The sequence below is a fragment of the Anas platyrhynchos genome, chromosome 7, assembly GCF_047663525.1.
Source record: "Anas platyrhynchos isolate ZD024472 breed Pekin duck chromosome 7, IASCAAS_PekinDuck_T2T, whole genome shotgun sequence".
NCBI lineage: Eukaryota > Metazoa > Chordata > Aves > Anseriformes > Anatidae > Anas > Anas platyrhynchos.
In genome coordinates, this window is record NC_092593.1 from 30,059,007 (window position 1) to 30,078,961 (window position 19,955).

Sequence of the window (19,955 nt, forward strand, 5' to 3'; positions counted from 1 at the left end):
AACCACAATCTTGCACTACAGGGCCGATCACAGACAATTGATTTGTAAACTGTGGGCGCTACAAATTAATCTGCCATCTGCCACCTGCATTGGCTTTCATTTGTGTATTTCTCTGAATGTTTTGCAGGATAACTAGGCATTAAGAAAATATGATCATTATTGTTCCAGAAAATGGTAGTCTTAAAAAAATAAATAAAAAGCATCCACCGCATCCTGTCACCAATTAGTCTTTAAATAAGAAATATTTGTTATTCTGGCCCATGAGATGCAGGGCTCAGTTCTGGACCACTGACAACACTTTGTAACAGGAGAAACTGAAGGCCATACAAAGAAAGAAAAAGGAGTGAGATAGATCTGCATTCTCAGTAAGCGACTGTATCGCTTGTCTTTGGGGAACAAGGAAAGGCATGTGATTTTGTAGTTTAGAATTTAGGGATTCAATACACTTTTCAACTGTAATTTATTCTCACTCCTACTTTGCAGTACTACTTCAAATTTGAAGGCGGACACTTCTCAACTTGAACGTTACTGGTACTCATGAAGAATGCTTCTCTTATTCTGTGTTCTCTTTGCTATTTCTGGGCACCCTTCTTCAGCCTTGCCATTACAAGAGGCAACTCTTCCTCCCAATGAAAGATCTCTACAAAAAAAATGCCCAAACTCTTGCTTTTGGAGGCAAGCTGTTCAGACAGGACGCATGGATTTTAATGGGAATGGACAGTGTGGAAGCATTAAAAACATTTTGATATTACTGGCACAGGCTGCCCAGAGAAGCTGTGGATGCCCCATCCCTGGAAGTGTTCAAGGCTAGGTTGGAGGGGGCTTTGGGCAACGTCGTCTAGTGAAAGCTGTCCCTGCCCATGGCAGGGGGTTGGAAACAGATGGTCGTTAAGGTCCCTTCCAACCCAAACCATTCTATCTTTCTATGATTTGATGATGGATATCTAGTTTTCTAAATGAAAGTTTATTTCTACTCCCTTTTGAGATGTCATTCTCTTCTTTCCAAATCAGGCTGAATTTCTGGGCAGCATTTCAGGCAAATTTAATTAATTCTCTTGCCTTGCATTCTGCTAAACAAAACCAGCATGGTTTTCAGTTTGCATTATCTGCACAAAATAAAAACATCACTGTGCAATCATCACTATACATCAGATCTGGAGATCATTAAAACAAGTAACGTTCCAAGAAATTAAACAACATCCTGATCTCTGACTCCTCTGTTAAATTTCTAAAGGACTTAACGAAGGCACTTACCTACTGCTCTTGTCTCATACTCGTTAGCGAGTTCCTCAGACTCACCAGCAGCATTTATGTCATTCTTCACCTTTGCCATGCTTTTCAGAAGCTTACTGGCCCCAAGGGCTGCCAAAGTGCAACCTCTGGTCTATGGAGAGAGTAAAGTCATGTAAACCCTTCCGGAAAGGGAATGTGATATGTTCTTTAAAAGTTATCCTGCTCTTTTTCCAGCTGCTCAGTTCCTAGTCAAGACTGGCCAATGAAGAACCAGTTCTACAAAACGAATAATTATCACTACTGGTTTGGTAACATCTTTGTGATCAGTCTTAAAAGTTCTCCTGGTTAACAGTTAGATATCAGCTTTGTATCTCTGACAGAAGGTTCACAGAAGAGGGTCTGCTCTGCCATGAGCTACACTACCATATTTATTGTCCACCAGCCTGGACCAAATGTATTATTGTTAGTATATACCAGGGAAGACGTACTCAATTTTGGAGACACAGACCAATATGAGCAGGAGCATCCATCAGCTTTGCTTTCATTTAGCCTCACATTTGCAGCCTATGAATTATGTATTTGATTAAATCATAACTAAAGGTATTGTCTAATGAAAATTAGAAATGGATTTAAATCAAATATCCGAAATCACAACACATCCATGTTACAGAACGGTGGGGGGAACTCTGTGGAATAGAGGGGTTAGCAGAACTGCCACCATGGACTTCCAGAGGGCAGACTTCAGGTCTGCTAGGTTAGACTAGAAGATCCTAGAGGTCTTTTCCATCCTGAGTGATTCTATGAGCTCAGCCTTCAAGCTTAAAAACAGATAAGAACAAGTAACTATATGTAAATGCTAGTTTGGACTGCTGACGCATACCTAACATTATAAAAGGAAGGTATGAAACCCATAGCCAAGCACAAAATGGGTAATATTCAGAGCCACAAAACAATTATCTGTTGTGGTTTTGTGTTCAACGATGGATCGGGAGCCTTCAAAGGCCTACAGCCCAAAGACAAGGAACACCACTGTGATGTGTGTGGAGGAACAAAGAGGAACTCAACTTACTTGCTCCCAAATGACTTTGGACAACTCTTTCTTGTTCTGAAGAACTGACCAAATAAACAGAGCTTGCAATGGATGCCTTGTGATAGGGCACTCATTCTGAAAGAAAGAGCAATGACTCCTCAGACCTAAGCTCCTGGAACAAGTCCTTAGCCTGTCATTCTCCATTCTCTGTTTTCTTCCTTTTAAAGCCATCCCACTTATTCCCTTTCCACATATTCCCTTTCTTGGCCATCTGGCACTTCTCACACTACTCTAAGTTACAGCAGCCTTATATTTTCCTGTTTAATTTGGAAGACTTAGCCCCACTGCTTTTCCTAAATGTGCATTAAAGGACATTTGGGTCAAAATCACTTTCTGCTTTAACCCATGCAGTTCAGATAGTCTCATTCAGAGCCTGACTTTGTGTTTAAATAACACAGATTAGGATCCTCTAAAAGGAATGTTAATTTTACACCAGTAGGCCTTTTGTGTTCAAGCAAGGCCCTGAACTTGACAAAATCTGAAACAGACACAAAGTTCTATGCTGCTACCAACTGCTTTGTATTAGGGCAGTTTGCACCAGCAGATTGCAAAGCAGTTGTGAAATAACTCCTGAGCAACAAAACTTTTAAGAAGCAAAAAGCTTCAGTGGAAACTCTCAAAGCTAACTAGCAGTTTTAAACCAAATTTCCCCTAATTGTCACACATGTTGCGTTATGTCTCTGAAGTCCACAACTGATTTCAGACACTTAATATCTGATCCCTAGGCTCTGGTTTTGCAATTTAGATCTGGATCTTAGTGATAACTAAGAAACGCGGTTCTATCTGACAATGAAATAAGGTCCAGAAGGTGCTTGACACTCTTGCAATAAGCAAGGTTTAGAGCACAAAACACAATACTCTGTACCCAGGTGTGAGTCCAAATTATTCATGCCCAGCTGGTACTTCAGTACTGGGCTCTGAATTTATATTGGTGTAAAATACAATCATCACAGCACTGATTGCTCTAATAGAAAATCTTACAACTCAACATCCAAATAAACCAGCCACTTTTCTCATAGCTAAACAATCCTTACAAGTATTTGTAATATGAGGAAACATGTTAAGTATAAAATAAGGCCGACTGTTAAAAGCAAATCCTGCTATACCAGAAACAAAACATATTTTTTGCTTTTTTCCCTTTTCAGGGATGCATAGTGGAATGCAACTGTTCATCACTTACTGAAATATGTATCTCCATCTCATCCTTGCTATTTTTATCATCTTTTTTAAGACCTCTTCGGAAGTCCTCAACCATCTTCCACACAAATGTGAGAAGTGCATCATTATAGGAGTTCTTTGCAATCTGCAGGTTCTTGAACACCAAGCTACTGAAGTTGTTGGTGTACAGTTCCTTAAGGACCTCTGTGGTAAGGAATTTCCTCAGGTTCAGGCCATTTTCCAAGAAGAGGCGAACAAATTTGGGCCTGTCTTTCACTAAGGCTGTGAACATGACATCCTGCAGGTCAGCAGACTAGGAAGAAATGGAAGAACAAATATTAGGAGGCATTTGAGATGTGAAAAGATGAATTAAAGGCCAGACACAAGTAACTAACTGCCACATTTTCCTTCATGCTGGCACACTTTCATCAGAATCAGCTTTTTCCATATGCAATTGCATTTGTTAGGTGGTGTGGACTATTTCCAGCATGGGCAGATCACCTTTGCAAGCAGTGCAAGGAGGAAAAGGTGGTCTTACTTAACACAGAGGATAGGATATTTAGACAGTGGCTGCTGTTACATCTCTCTGCTCTGTTACATCACTGCTCCCCTGGCTCATGCCACTGCACTCAGACAGAAGCCATCTGTACCTCCCAGTTTCGGTCATTGGTGAAGATCTCATCACTGGCCAGGTCCAGTTGGTTCCACTCCAGCAGCAGCTTCAGCTGCCCATTCCAGTTATCTCTGTCATGTTCATTTGTGCTGAAAGCTGCAGAAGAAGAGCAATCCTCTAGGTAAAACACCAGACACAGAAGAGCTTCCTGGCATACTTACTCAACTCTGCTTTTCACGCGCTACTCAACAAGACCCCTACCAAGCATCTTTCCCCAGATTCATGCACATCTTCCTGATTGGGTTTTAGGGGCCTCTGGAAACTTAGAAACACATCTAGTGCCCAACGCATGTGTATATCTTCCCTTTCATGCAGCATGCAGGAAATGGGAATGTCACCATCCCAGAATGCTTCAAGTAACATGCCCATGTGCATGTGCCACAGAGCAGGGTATAGGAATCATCTGAGAAAAAAAAACAAACAAGCACGTCTCAAAGCACAACAGAGGATATACATGCCTAGGGCTGAACCTTGCTATTCAAAATCCCAGAGTAACTCATCTTTGTCCATCTATTTAACATACACAAAGAAAACAAACAAACAAACAAACAAAAAAACAAACAGAACAGAACAACAACTTGCCTTTGTAGAGAGCAAAAGAAATGGCATTGCTCACAATTTCATCTCCAGCTTCTTCTATTTTGATAACTGTCAGTAAATGAGGGTTCTCGAGGACTTCTTTGATCTACAAAAAGGAGAACCATTCCAAAGCACTCTAGACAGTTTAGCAGTTGATCTCCTAGAGCATCTTGAACAAAAATTTCCCATTCACATTGTAGCAATCATCAGTCCTATTTCCAAATACAGTTAAAACTTATACAAGTCCGGATAGAAGCAGATGAGACTTAAAGTCACCAAGATTAATTATCCTCTGAATATATAGCAAGTGACTGTGATTCCTCCCTATGCAGATCATTACTACCAAAAAGATATAATCTCAGTAATTAGAAACCACTCATAAAGAAAAACAGATTGTGACAGGCCACATTTCAACAAATGTCTGGCAGTTTGTTATAAACCACTGCTTCTACCTCCTTGTGTTTTGTCAAAACCAGATAATTTCTCACATAACTGAGCTTTCATTCTAGTGTACAGAAAACAAAAAATCTTAGTCATTCATAACTGAAGGACAAGACATCCCAGCGGAAACTAAAGGTGGCTTATCTGTGAAAGCTGCCTTCAGCAGCTCCACACTCTCCAGTGCAGGTCTTTGTGGAAACCAGAGGCTTGTGATCTGCTCAGAGTGCAGCTCTTTCTCCTCAGCATGAGATAGCACAGCCCCCAGGCTCAAAGTACAAGTTCAGATTTATTTTCTGCAGGCCTGTCTTTGCAAAAGACCACACCTACTTTTTCCTGTAAGTTTGTTAATACAGAATCAGGAAAAGGTACCTCTGGAGATCTAGTCCAACCCTGCTGCTCAAAACTGGGGAAAGCACAGCAAGTTGCCCAGCAGAACTTGTAGGATGCCCCACAGACTATCTGCCAAGTTCTCACTGAGTTTTGACTCAGGATTTATCAGAAAAAAAAAAAGCTCCTTAAACTTCAATACCAGAAGCTTTGTTTGGTTCATATCCAAGGAAATACATGTGGAAATATGAGCATCTGAATTCCCCTCCAGGGTTTGTGAACAACTTGCAATGCTACATTAATTAAAAATAAATAATAATAAGTTAAAGGGGGGAAGAAAAGCTGAAAAAGACTTAAACGTACAGGATGGAACATGCCATTTTCCATCCCCCATTACAAACATGCAATCACTCTCCACTGCCAGCTCCCTGCTGTGAACACGGGTAGGAGATAATTAAGCAAGAGAGGGAAACAGAATCAGACCCCAGGATAAAGCACTGGGCTTTTAATTGAGAAAGTCAATTAGCTTAAGTTAATGTATTGTTCAGTGGGCTGAAGTGTTGTTGGAACCAAGATTTCTGAAAAATAACAGAATAAGACTTTTTGGAGATCCGTTTTTTCTGTCCCTGTCATGGAGGGCAGAAATATGTCTAAAAACAGGTGACTCTGGTGAGCAAGTAACTGGAGAGTTAAAAAAGTTTCCTAAGTCAGGCCCAACCAACCCAAGAGAACAAATGCTCTCCTCAGTCCTCCAGTTTCCCCAGTCTCCAGAAAATACTTAGGATCACAATGGTAACTAAATTCTGAGGGCTCTGTGGTCAAAGATAGAGAGGCAAAAGAAGATTTTGCTGGTGTATGTACAATGTTCTACCTTCAACTGCATCCCATGTACACACTACTGGTAAGTCCACAGTCTATTTAGCAAGTGTCCTACTCAGGATGGTATAGGGATGCTACTGTGGTGAAATCCTGACCAACTAAGCCTCTAGAACTAAAGATCTTGTCCCTGGTCTGTAAGGGAAATCTGTCCACCCTGGTATCTTAAAGGATGCAGGAAGAAAGGCAAAATCTTGTTGAACTTGTTGAAATGTGAGGATCCTGGAGTAGAATTGCTACAATTTGAACACCTGCAGGGCAGCAGCAATACCTCTCTGCCTCTGAGCAATCCAGCAGGATCTAGCAGTGTGAGGCCTGATTCAAGATATCCAATTTCACACCTTCACAAAGCACACAAGGGAGTCAGGACACCAACCAGCACATCTGCCAAGAGACACATCCAGCAACCAGTGCTCCAGAGGAATCACACGCACCCAGAAACCAGACAACAACCTGGCTTTAGCAATCCTGTACCCAGAACTAAACCCAAACTCAACCTGTCTTTCCCCAGACTAGCTGCTCCTGACCTCCCGTTTATTTTCTACCCTTCTGCCACGTTCAGCCTCTCTACAACAGCAAGCACTTACCCATTTGATCCAGCTTTCAGTCTCCTCTTCTGAGAGCCTTGAAATAGTGCGAGGCAGATACCTGAGCAAGCTCTCCTTGACACATGAAGAAGCCAGAGTGCCTTCTGCCTCCATCAAGCTAGCTATAACATCAGCGATCCGTCCAGAGCCTTCCACGACAACGCAGGGAATTTTACTCTTGATGGCCACATGGATAGACTAGGGAGCCACAGAGGGAGAAATGATGCGCTGAAATGCGCTGAAAAATGTGCTGAAGTAATGACAGAAGAACCCCTAGCCCCCCTGTTATAAAGACCACAATAAGAGATACCTATTTCATTTGCATCATTGCCACTGAGAACACCACCAGAATATAAGCTGCCTGACAGAAAACTGTACAAACAGAGCAAAGAGAATTTATGATCAACCACAGAGCACCTATTAGCTATCAGAACAGACTCACAGACAGCTTCACAAAGCAAAAAATCATTCTGGAACTGTCAAAACTATGAGCAGGTTACTTACTCTTTTCAATTGGACAATGGGTTCATGACAAAAGCAAATCATTTTTTCTTGCCAGCTAGATCAAAGTGGTTTTCTTAAGAAGGGTCCAACTAAAGTGCATGTTTTATATCACAGGGAGTTTAAAACAGAAGCTTGAAACAGTTTTACCACTCCTCTGCTAAAGCAGATTCCTGTCATGATACAGGCACAGAAGATGAGTAATAGGGAGCTTTCCTGGCCAACACCACCAGGAGTAAGGCATGGCAAGGACAGACACCCACAGCATGGAACCTACTGTGTCACCTTGGGCTGATCAGTCTATTCCTTGTGAATACAGGCTTAATAAATGATCAAGATCATTTACCAAAGAGAAATGATCAAGAAGGCAGACACAGATGTCTCAGTGTACTTGTAACCTTGATAAATAACCCTTAATTGAACAATCATCCAGTAACTTTTCAGAGGAAGCTCTTTTCAGGAATTATGCATTTGATTTAACAAGGCTTTTATTCATACTGATTAGATAGCTGGTAAGTCTGTTATGCATCATTTCTCAACAGTGGGCTTGTTGTCTCTCCATGCATGTAATCATAAGGCGTCTCATGTTGCTATACTGCATGCTGTGTAGAAACAACTCCTTCAGCGATGACAAAATCCTCTCTTAAAAGCTGGCAATGTGGAACTAAAAGAAGATAACACTTTCAGCAAAGCTTCACTCTAAAACCTAAATGGATGCTTTTACCTCATCTTAGGACTTCATATTAGTTCATTGAACTGTGCATCTGTATTCATCTACAGTCTACTTGTGGGCAAAGCTAGAATTAATCACGTGCATGAAACCAAAACACCAGAAAACACACAAAGGCTGGGGTAATGACCTGAAATTTCACAGAGTGATTTAATGTTATTAAAGAAGAGATAACAGAGAGTGTGCTTAGAATTGTTAGAAACACATTCTTTGTCATCCTGACAGCAAATTAGTTTGATTAGCCTCAACATTAAAACTACAATTCTAGTCAGAACGGGTAGTATCAGGATCAGCTCTTCAAATTAGGCAATTATAAATATCACCTCTGTTTCAATTTTACTGCCACAAATACTAACATACTCTTTCCATTGTACCCTACCTTCTTGCAAAACCCAGGCCTTTTCTCAGATCTTTCTCAAGGTTCTTCAACCCAGGCAATGTCAGCTCTTCTATTTGCATGCTAGTCAAAACCATCTCGTCCTCACTCGCTGTTTCTGATTCCTTTCTACACATCCTGATTTCACATCTTTTTACTCTTACCCTAGCCCCAGGTCCCTTTGCTCTTTCAGTCTCATATTCCTCACTTAGGTCACTCATGTTCATTCCTGCAAGGGTGCATTCTGTTCATCCTCTTCCTACCTGCCTTCTATTTGAAGATGATGCCTAATCCCTCCCCTTCTACAGGATCAGAATCAGCAGAGCCTTCCTGCCTTGTTCAGCTGTCTATATTTAAACTATGTGTGGCCCACAGTTCTCAGGAGCAGATATCAAGTCAGCTCAAGCAAGCTCTGAACTGGAGAATCTCCAACACAAACTCACTTTCCTTGCATATTGGATGAAAACACTAATCTCCACAAAACAAGTGCAAGCTGAATTTTGGCCAACCAAAAAATAAGACAACCTCATACAAAGAGGATCAAGAGCCACATGGCTGACAATGATTACTCTGATTGCTGCTCAAATTAACTTGTTATAGAAGAACAAAGAACTGAACTGTTCCACCTAAAAGTTTTTCAGAATGCCAGCCTAAGGTAGAAACTTTGCACAGAAAATGTCAACTGAAACAAACTTCATACACTTAAAAACAGTCGCATGCCAGCATTCTTGCAAGTAAGCATTCTTCAGTGAATAATTGGACGGGATACTTTATCATGTTGCTCATGGAGTAGTATCTAATCTCTCTTAAAGATTAGATCAGTGCCCCTACTGTCAAAAAGTGAAAGAAAGAAATGAAAGAAATAAACTTACTTTTAAAGTCTCTTTCCCTCCACCTTGGGCAAAACATACAATTGGAATCTTCCCACCGTAATTCGATTCTGTGGAACATGCCAAAAGAAAAACGGGAAAAGTTTCAACTCATTACTGAAATTTGATCAAACCTTTTCTTCTCAGTATAATGATAGTTTCCAAGCTGCTCATTTTGATACTAGTTTACTGTTGGTTTTGCTAAATTTATCAACAACTTTATTTTTTTTTTTTAATTAAAGCTCTGTTTCGACTAGCAGTCTGACTAGGCTGGCATCAGACAGCCTTCTCCAATAGATACTTTCTTCATCCTAGCAATCAGAATTTTTATTAGCTCCAATGTCCCCCAAACATTTGATTTTATTCTATTTACCTACTGCTTTGACCATTTTGAGCGTATATACAAGGTCCTTATCAAAAGCTGAAGGTTCAGAACCACTGACTCTTCAATTTCAATTGTAAAGGATAGCTAAGACTCCCATGACTCTAGCAGCTAGTGTTTAAGAGATATACCAAGTTTTATTATAATCCTGGATGCTTCATCATGACTAATAGCACGTATGCTTCTGGCTGAGGTACGCAGTTAAATATATATATGTGTGTGTGTACAAAAAAAAATATTTAATTAAGAACTTCCTGTCAAGGCCTTTGTTTTTCTCCTTTCTTGGCAAAGGAGCCAAAAGATAAATTAGCAGGTTACAGATGAATCAATCACCTTCAGAAATGAATATTTTTGGAAAAGCCTAATTTCAGTTCCTGTGTACCTGTGCTTCAGCTACCTGGAATTCAGTGCCAGGTGGAATATATGCAGAAGCCAAGGGTCAGCCTCCCACAGATAGCTCAGCAGGAAGAGAAGGAAGGGCTGCCTTGCTGAAACATTATTTGCTGTGTCCTACAAAGAACTATTGTCACATGCAGAAAGGAAGATGAGAGGAGATTGCACTGAGGAAGTCTGGCTGTTCCTGAAAGAGCATTCATGTAATGCAGACAACACATCCCTTCTAGCATTCACAGGACGCTACTACTACTCTTTTGTTCCCAGAAAAACTTTGTCAATGAGCCCCAAAGCATGCAAGGTATAAGGAGAAGGAGGTTTGCAACCTGACGTCCACACCTACCTGGGATAACCCGCTCCGAAATGTATTTTTCTAACTGAGTTCGTACTTTTGCCTCTATCGTTGGGTGCCCGTGGGTGCCGTTGTCAACCAGTAAGAGATGGGTGTGATTATTATCCAGGCAATAGAGGGGGTCTCTCTTGAGATCATCCATTATGTAATGGGCCAAGTAGTACCCCTGGAATCACAAATACAGTGTTTAACAGAGATGCATGCACAAGCCTTCAAGGACAAGACAGTGACAGCCAAACCCTGAGCCACCAACAATTCCTCGTTATTTAGGAGTCTGAATTTCCTGATTCAAGATGCTGCTCACTGACAGCCCCAACACACACAAAAGACAGTGGGATAAACCCCATGAAAGAGCACAATATAAATATTTGTGGAGAAAGTTTTTCTTTACAAGAGCAGCCTGATTTGAGACAATTCTCTCAGAACTGTACCTCAGGTAATGGAATAAAATGAAATTGTGACAGTTTAGTCCTTTCAGAAATCCTATTAAACAATGCAAAAGGAAAGTAAGCTTCCTTCAGCCACCAGAAACATTAAAACTGTGGAAAACTTACTTTCAACACCTCAAAACTTACTTTCAGCACCTCAGAGAACTGTAGAAATACTGAGGTTGGAAGGGACCTCTTGAGATCATCTAGTCCAAGCCTCAAATCTCCTGAGCCCTCAGTAAATTAAAACTGTTTTTCCTTACCTAGCCAGATAGATTTCAGACAAGCTTTATAACAGCTGGCAGACACAAGATAAGAGGAGCTATGCCAGTGTATCTGAGTGATGGGATGACAGTACCCTAACAGCAACAGCTGGCACAATGTGTCTTAGTACATGGGAATCCCCACTGTGGACTACTGCCGTGTAAGGATTTCACAGCAGCTAGAGTAACTGTGGAAGAGGTTATTCCCTAACCCTCTGCCATATGTGAAATTAGAGCAGCTGAACATCCACACAGGTGTGCTATGCATACAGCTGAGATCCCTTGCTGGTCCCCCCATCAGGCCTGATGTGTGACCACCTTAGACACTTGAGTTCCCTCCTGCTCTGGGAAGAGCATCTGGTAGTTCATCTCACTGCTACGTATGCTGAGGAAAAGCTGGCCCCAGACTGAATTGTTTAGGACACGCAAAGTCAGGCTAAGCAGACAGATGTGTTTCTACACAAAAACTACACTGGAAAAAGGTTTGGCAAACTCTGTGTTACCAGAAAATATGAGCAGAAGAGCTCTTGACTGACTCAAGTCAGTCACTACATGACCGATAGCATCAGCCTAGACATCGTTCTTCCTGAGAGCACCACTTGGTTAGAGACAATCTATACAATTTACAGCAGAGCCTTGTCTCTCTTTCCCCACTGACTGAACAAGTTTCTTACGTCATTATCACCACTCCGAATCAGGCTTTCTCGGTTGGAAATCATGCCCCAGGCTGCTATGCCGATAGCCACCACATTCTCCTCCGAGCTCCGACTGATGGTGTTGTCTCTGACCACTTCCCCGATGTACTTCATCAGCCCGTAATGTGTGCCTCCTGTGAAAATCCAGGCCCCTGGGGACAACACGGGGGATAACCTGGGAGAATGCAGTGGAATACCCACTCTCATAACACCCACCCTTTAAAACATCACAACCCAACACCCTCTCAAGACCTTACCTTAAAGGAGACATTTATTCTTCAGTTAAACACAAAAGATAGAGTACACAACTTACATTATCACAGGCAGCCTGATGGCTAGTTCTCAGCCCTGTTACTTACAAACTGTTAGGCAACATTTGCCCCAAGTGCATCAGCCAAGCAGAAACAAACTGAAGGCACTGCTTCCCTTCTGACCCTTTGAGATGCTTCCTCTCCAAAACCCCAATAAAATAACAAAGAGACATTTGCAGGTCTTTACCTTTGGACTGGGCAATGTAGATCAGCCTGCTGAATATCTTGCGCATTCGGGGCTTGAGTGCAAAGTTCTTTGCACCTCCAGTGACAGAGATGACAAGGTTAGGGGTTTTCAGGTGCCAGTGCTGTGTCATGAGATCATAGAGCGTTTCAGAGTCTGTGTCACACGACAAACGGATGTACTTTGGAGAGAAAAAATAAGAGAAACAAATAACAAGAGATAAATAGTGTTAGCTGGGGACAGACCAGGAATTGTGTTTTCTTCTCTAGTCTACACTCTCATTCCAATAGCTGGCAGACAGCGTGTGAAGTGATGAAGAATTGGAGCTTAAGTATTCATTTCTTCCTCTAAAGTATCTTAATACTCCCACTATGAGCAGGCACCATTGCCAGGACATTGCTAGGACTTCCAAGGTACTTTTGTCTCTTGACAGCTCAGTGACCAGGTCTAGAGATAAGGCACAGTCTTAAAGCGGAACATTAAATGGTAATTTCAGACCCGCAGCACAGTAAGGAATGTGACTGCAGGCCTTACAATCTCCAGCTCCACCTTTTCTGGGTTCAGTCCCAAAACTTCAACCTGTCAGGAGTTTGCAACTCAAATAGTTGCAGTGCTGAAACTGCACTACCAGCTTCTGCCACATACAACTTTAACAGGGCAGAAGATAAACTGTGTAGTCCACAAAATACGATTTTTGACACTACTACTAAATGTCCACAGTCTTTTCACAGAACCAAGAGTAGATTCTCAGAATCTACTTGCCCTCAGCTGCTTATAGATGTGAAGGCAAGAACACTGACCATGGGATTCACAGGATGAACCAAGGAAGTTCGCAATATAACAATTTTAAATTTAACAAAGCTATGTATAGCTTTGTTTATGGATTAATGGTAGTATTCTTGTAAGTGAACAAAAATAATTAGAATTGTATTTTGAGTACACTGTGAAAGTCTTAATTTGACAAACTAGAAATTATAGATTCCATATATATGGCGTTCCTATCATGACATATATATATATAAATAAATAAATAAATATATATATATATAAAACACATCATGAAAACTTTATCAATTTTGAAGTAAATCTGGAATACTCAATGAGGGTGCCATAAAGAACATAAGATAGATAAACTGTCCTCAGATAGACCTACTGTCTCTCCATTTATTTAAAAGCTCTGGGCTTTTTTTGATTGTTTTCTCTGCTAAAATAATAATAATAAAATAAAAATTTAAGAGGCAGTTAACTTAAACTGAAGAACATACTCATCTGTTCTAGGAAGGGTTCCCAGGGCTAGTTATTGCATCTGGCTCAGAACAGCACATCACAGAGAAAGCCTAAAAGGTTCAAGGTGCTACACGAGAGCTAATGGCATCTCACAGCATCTACTCCAAGGATGATCAAATGCATGGAGAACTGGGTGTTCTGCAGGAGAGGGGAAGCTGCCAGAAACAACTGCTCCACAGAGCTGCTAAACAATCCCCAATGCAAACCTTGTTAGCTCTATAGTTAGAAGGAATTTCTCCTGTACAAGGCTCTGTACTGATAACACAAAGTCCTTTATATCTTTATGAATACAGCTTTGTTTCATCTGCAGATAAAGGTTTCCAGCTGAATAACTTGTTTTCATCTATATAAAGCTATAATAATAAAAAAACACAGCAGGTACTGAAGCTGACCTGCCCACGCAGTTCAACTTGTTCTCTCGTATATCATCAGGATGTGTAATCGTAAACACACCTCAGCTGTATTCCATGCACCACCAACTATTCATCTGGCACTTCCCACCTCTACAGTCCTTGCTGAGTCTGTACTCAGTCAGGTGAATACCTCGGGTTAGCCACTTGCTTTCTCCAAGATACAACAGTGCCACCTGCCTGGTACACCCAACTAGTGCACTCCAACTATTCCCGCTCACACTCATCCGCTCCTCAAACACCGGCAATGAGGCGTCTCAGGAGCTGAATTCAGAAAGGTATTCAAGCGCAGCACAGAATAAAACATCTTTTCCCTCACTGAAAACAGTTTTTGATTACCTTGGATTTGAAGGGAGGGGGCTTCAAGGTGAGGGGGAAAAGAGAAAGAAGGAGGAAAAATAAAGGCTCTGAAGTTCCACTGATATCTTATGTTTTCTATGAATTTACCCTCATTGTAGGTTCTCCACCCCAGGGAATACTCAGACTTCAACTGGGCAGGGGCCTGAGCCCTGTCACACAAACTGGGTGTGCTTTGAGCAGGAGTTTTTACCAGAAAAATTCAGAAAGATTTCTAAACAAAGTTACTCTATTATTCTACGTGCAGCACAAAAGGCCTCATTCCAACATCCCAAAGCACCTTTCAGAGTGTCCAGTACAGGGCATAAGATAGGAACGTATGTAAAGAAAAGCTGTATGTCCACAGACTGTGCACACAGAACAATTAGGGAGGAAGGCAATACACATGAGTGACCAGCAAGCTCTGTTGGCAGGTGCTGAATGACATTGCACACAATTTTAAAGCCATTATAAAGCATCAATAACGATTTTGTGTCAAGCAGGCATGACAACTTGTGTACTGAAGAGCACCAGTCCTCAGAAGATAGGTCTTACATCCTTACAGATTAAAGCCCTATGGTTATCTCATGGATCCTGTTGCACTTTCCAAGGTAAAACATGCTACACATGCTCCTGTCCCAAGAGTTACACTGGTGTACATCCTCACACCTTTTTCTTTCTAAAGCATAGGTTAGTCCACACTGGAAAGGATGAGGAAAACAATCAAGAAAACAATCTTGCCTTGGTGTTAAAATCAGACAGTCAGGAACAAAGTATCTGTATTAGCAACCTGATTGTTCAGGCATTGGAACTCAGCATGTTGGGTCCACTACTAAAGGTAGGTAAAAAGGTGCTGAGTTGTTCTTCAACACCACCACATTTCAGTATAGATGAGGACCACAAAATGCTACTGCAAATGGACATTGGTACACGTGGGGTACGAGAGTCCCAGTGACAGACATCACACGTCTAGTTGAAGTTATTTCCTCCAAACTCCAGGCCTTCAGAATTGTATTAACATGCAAATTACAATAAAACTAGGTACATGAAGAGAAGAAAAAAATAAAGAAGTAAATGAGCATCACCTTCATTCTTTTGCCACACTTGGAAAAAGATAACCTCTTTTCACCCCTCCAACATCACCTGCCTATAAAAACTATTAAAACAGAAGAAATTATTCTTTATTATAGCTATCATGGCTTGATATCTTGTCTCCTTTGTAGCCTCTTTCTATTTCCTTAAAAATAAAATATACTCCAGCTGCACCCTCTCTGCTTTTAGAAGCTTTTGCTGCCATTGGATTCAGGACTCCTAATGTGGGGCACCCAATAGGGGCCTAACACATACCTTTAATATTATCACTTACCTTGCCTCTTTTTCCCATGTTTTCAAAGTGAATGTCCCCAAAGGCATCAGTGGGAAGTTCCTTAGTGTGCTTCTTATAATTCCATTTTTCATTGTTATTAATCTGAGTGCCCTCTATATGTTGATTTTCAGGGTATCCACACTTACACAAGTTGCCCCTAAAAGAAGAGTGAAGAGGCACCAAACTCCAGTTATTGTTCTGAGTACAGAAAAGTAAGCCCTCAATTCTTTCGGTAACTATTTTTATTAACAAGAGACAGGAATTTTTCACAATTGACACCACCTTCAAAACTTCTCCTCTACCAGGACATTTCCAAGAAGTATTGTTCTGCAACAAATCTGGAGCTTGTGAAACACAGCATAACTACAGTAGCAGTCCCAAATGAAAAGTCTGGGAGCAGGGTTGTACAAATAAAACAAACCAAGCAGCAGGAGGAGTTGTGGCACCAGTCATGCATGGGACTCAGGTCTGCTCCTTGACTGGCCTCTGCCACATGGCCTAGCAGGAAGAAAATACCCTCAGCTCCCAGCCTCCCTGATGTCTGCAAAACAAGAGAAAAATCTCTACTTACTCTGACTTGGTGTCCTTTGTAAAAAAGACACATTCTCTCTTCTTGAAGTTTTCTTGAATGAAGTTGACCAAATCCTTGGGGGGAAAAAAGAAATATTACTTCCAATAGCTCATGAAACAGTACAGACCTCAGTAACAGCATAGTCAGCTCAAGCACAAAGTGAAACTGGTGCAACTTTTCAGGTCTGCTTTCTCAACATGGATGGCTGGGGGAACATAGAAAGCACTGAGGGAAATTGACATGACACAAAAGACTACAAAAAATCACAAATGGGCATTTCCCCCCCCCCCTCCCCCCCCCAAAAAATACACTAAAGAGGTAAAAAGCGGGGCTTCCTCTCATAAAAAATCCTGAACAGCAAAGCAGATTTCATACCATTGCTAGAGTGCCTACCTGAATTTCAGCAGTTTTAATCCAAAAGACCCCAAAGAAAACTTCTTGCTTGCATCCAATATCACAATAGAGTCAGCTATAGGCTAGAGAGATTTCTATTTGCGTGCATTGCCACTTTTCCAAACAACTTTCAGCACTTAAAACTGAAAATACTTCCCAAACAGTGATTAACTCTGGTCCATAAAGTGCTTAAATCACTGTAACCAACACTGTTTTTCTGAAAAGCAGACATGAATATCCTCTTGGGTAGAGACTACTTCAATTCAACACAGAGACTCCAGTAGGAGACCTGAACTTAAGTCATGCTTTATGTGAGCTCAGTGGAACACAAAGTTTCTCCGACTTGTTTAACCACACGAAACTGTCACATTAACCTTTAAACTCCAGAAATTCAGGGGAAGCTTTCAAACTTTTGAGCTACAAATTCTTTCCTAATCTGTCTTTGCAGGCCAGGAGAACAAAAGGAAAAAAAAAGTTTCTCACTTACAGACAACGGCTTGAGGTTGTTTTTTTTTTGTTTGTTTTTAAAGCCCAGCTTGGATTTGCAATCCAAGATTTTGCTTGGGATCAAAAGCACAGGAATACAGTTACAGCTTAGTTTACCAGTTTGAGAGACTGTTTGAGAGACCAGTTTGTTCATAGTTAAACAGAAGTTAAAGAAAGTTCTTCCAAGTGGAAAAGCATTCAAAATGAGTGTAATATCCAAAACATGAGTATAATATCCAAAGGAAATGAAATGGAAAAGAACATAATTAGCAAGCGGTTCCTTCAACTTTTTTTTTTTTTTTCATTTTTGTGGTTTTTACAGGCTAAAGACATAAGAGCTAATCATTACAGCACTTTCAAGCCTAGCAGAAGCAAGAACACTGCCAGACTGTGATCAGCAAATGACTGAGGCTTGAAAGGGATTTTAATGTAATTATCTGTTGTCAGCTTTTGCCATCAAATGAAGAGGTGGAAGTTCTTCTCTATAGAGGCAGAGGATTTGTCTCTAACCAAAATGTGAAAAAGGATTTTAAACCAGAAATGACTAACAATGAACAAAAAATTTATACAGATCAAAAGGAATACATACACCTTTAGACTTCCAGCAAGTCAGCAAAGTACCATTATTGCCTGAAGGTTCACTTGCCTGGGAAAACTCCATGAAAGGAAAACTGACAAATCAGTCAAACTTCTCCTGACATGACCTATTTTGTAACCACTGCGGCCCACTCCCAAGGCAGTACCCAAGCTTATCAAGGATGTACCTGATACTCACACTGTCATTGTATGACACGTCCATGCTGCGAGACATGCTGGAACAGAGAAGTCTGGAACTCTCGAAATTGCCATTTCTTCGGTGTCTCATGGTGCCTGTGTGGCAGAGGTGGAAAGGCTCACTGTAATGGTCACTGCTTCCAACAGGTAAAATCAACAAGGACACTCAGCACCCTGGGAAGGCAAAAGAGGACTTATTTAAATCCAGCAGAGAGATTTTAAAAGTAAATTGACTCCTCAGATGTGAAACTACCATTCAGAGATCTTTTCTCCTATTTCATTCCACAAAAAGACTTTCCCCCTTCTTTCCTCACTTCAGAAATAACTCCAAGTCAACACGCTCTGAGGAAGGAGTGTATGTGCCACCCTGCACCACTCAATTCACTGCAGTATCTTAGCTCTCTTTGCCTTCCCATCTCTGATGGGCGTGCTGAGGATTTGGGCTATTGTTTCAATACAATGAGCAGTTCCTAGTTCAGTGTGTTTACAAATTAAATGGAATATTAATAAGACACATTTCAACCACAGAAAATGGACTGCAGTGTAAAAAGAAGCACACCAGAAGAGCAGACGCAGCACTGCAGCACCTGAACTCAGGTCCCTCATGTCTCCATTCGCTGCTTTAGCAACGATGCAACCTGAGGAGTAGGTGGATTTAAAGTTTATTGCATCTGAAAGTTAATGAGCCAGCCCTGGAGCCGAACACACATCAGTCACCCTCTAGAGCAGACACCTGCACTAACTTCACTGCCTTTGAAGGAGGATCACTTCATTTGCATGACATCCCAAAGCACAGAACAAATTTATTTTTATGCCAACAGCAAGTGCTTCAATTCCCTTTACATTACATTTACAAGGAACAAGGGAGGAATGGGCAGAAAAGGGTATAAAAGGAGCTGGTTGCATACAAACCAGTGCTGGTTACCAGGCTTGCTTGGCTGACCACTGCAGCCTGTGCTGTTTTCCTAATTTACTCTTTCCGAAATACCTCTGTTCTGAACCACATGCCTGCTGCTGAGTGAGACTGGAGGGCCGCAGCCCCTGCACCCGGTGCCAGCTGCTGGGGGTGCTAGTCTCTAAATCCTCCCCACAGTGGGTTTGTGTGGGCCACTGCAAATGTGCACCCCCTTGCAAACTCCCAGCGGGACCAGCCCCTTCTTAGGGTGAACCTCGGGTCTGGGCTACAGAGCTGTGCTACAGAGCACTAGAAGATTGCAAAAAGCATTCTAAATAATTCTGGTATCAACCAAGAAGGTGATGACTGGGAGGGTGTTGTCCCTAAAATTCACTAGATTGCTTAAAACAAAAGCAAGCATTCTCCATCACATCGCTTATGCACAGGGAGACAGTTCCAGCTAACCCAGTATGCAGTTCTCATCATTTCACATCATTGACTTCTGATGTAGAAAAATGTTTGTAAAAGGTATAATTTGAGATAAAAGTTGTGCAGGAAGAAATATGTGTTGGTCTGATTTTATGCAACGTTTTTTGGCTGAGTTTTACTTTACCTGTTGATTTCTTTAGTAAGTTAACACCAGAAAAGTGGCCATGGACATAACTGTATAGAGATAAGATTAAATGGAAAAAAGGGCATTACGTTATTCATTCAAAATACTAAAGAAATTCAAAGGTTGTCTCCCTGCATTTTAAAATAATTGCTAAGAATGAATAGGCTGCAAACAAATTGAAAAAAGTTAGCAGGAGTGCAAAGGAACACTGAAAACCTTAGACTTAAATTTCAATTCAAGTTTTGATAGCACAATTTCAATTTCAAGTTTTTGATACCACAGTGCTTAGCAGATATTTAGGAGAGAAACTCATTAACACCACAAGTGTTAGAAATAATAGCAGTTGTACACACTTTAATAGACGTCACAGCTTCAG

The 19,955-nt window shown here is 41.2% G+C and overlaps 1 protein-coding gene across 13 annotated transcripts in view; it reads right to left on the bottom strand.

Annotated features, from left to right (window-relative positions):
• Nucleotides 1-19,955, bottom strand: part of TRPM8 (transient receptor potential cation channel subfamily M member 8) — a 94,889-nt gene that overhangs the window by 21,526 nt on the left and 53,408 nt on the right. For all 13 annotated transcript variants that reach the window (XR_011810751.1, XM_072041198.1, XM_072041195.1 and 10 more), the window contains 13 exons: nucleotides 18,073-18,245; nucleotides 16,419-16,492; nucleotides 15,848-16,004; nucleotides 12,452-12,629; nucleotides 11,933-12,105; nucleotides 10,559-10,733; nucleotides 9,444-9,511; nucleotides 6,965-7,162; nucleotides 4,737-4,839; nucleotides 4,132-4,250; nucleotides 3,504-3,794; nucleotides 2,303-2,398; nucleotides 1,255-1,384 (listed from right to left, as the gene is read on the bottom strand). Coding sequence is in view for 12 of the 13 variants with exons in the window: in XM_072041198.1 (XP_071897299.1) it covers nucleotides 1,255-1,384; nucleotides 2,303-2,398; nucleotides 3,504-3,794; nucleotides 4,132-4,250; nucleotides 4,737-4,839; nucleotides 6,965-7,162; nucleotides 9,444-9,511; nucleotides 10,559-10,733; nucleotides 11,933-12,105; nucleotides 12,452-12,629; nucleotides 15,848-16,004; nucleotides 16,419-16,492; nucleotides 18,073-18,162 (1,852 nt within the window). In the remaining variant the exon portion in view is untranslated. The remainder of the gene's footprint in view (nucleotides 1-1,254; nucleotides 1,385-2,302; nucleotides 2,399-3,503; nucleotides 3,795-4,131; nucleotides 4,251-4,736; nucleotides 4,840-6,964; nucleotides 7,163-9,443; nucleotides 9,512-10,558; nucleotides 10,734-11,932; nucleotides 12,106-12,451; nucleotides 12,630-15,847; nucleotides 16,005-16,418; nucleotides 16,493-18,072; nucleotides 18,246-19,955) is intronic.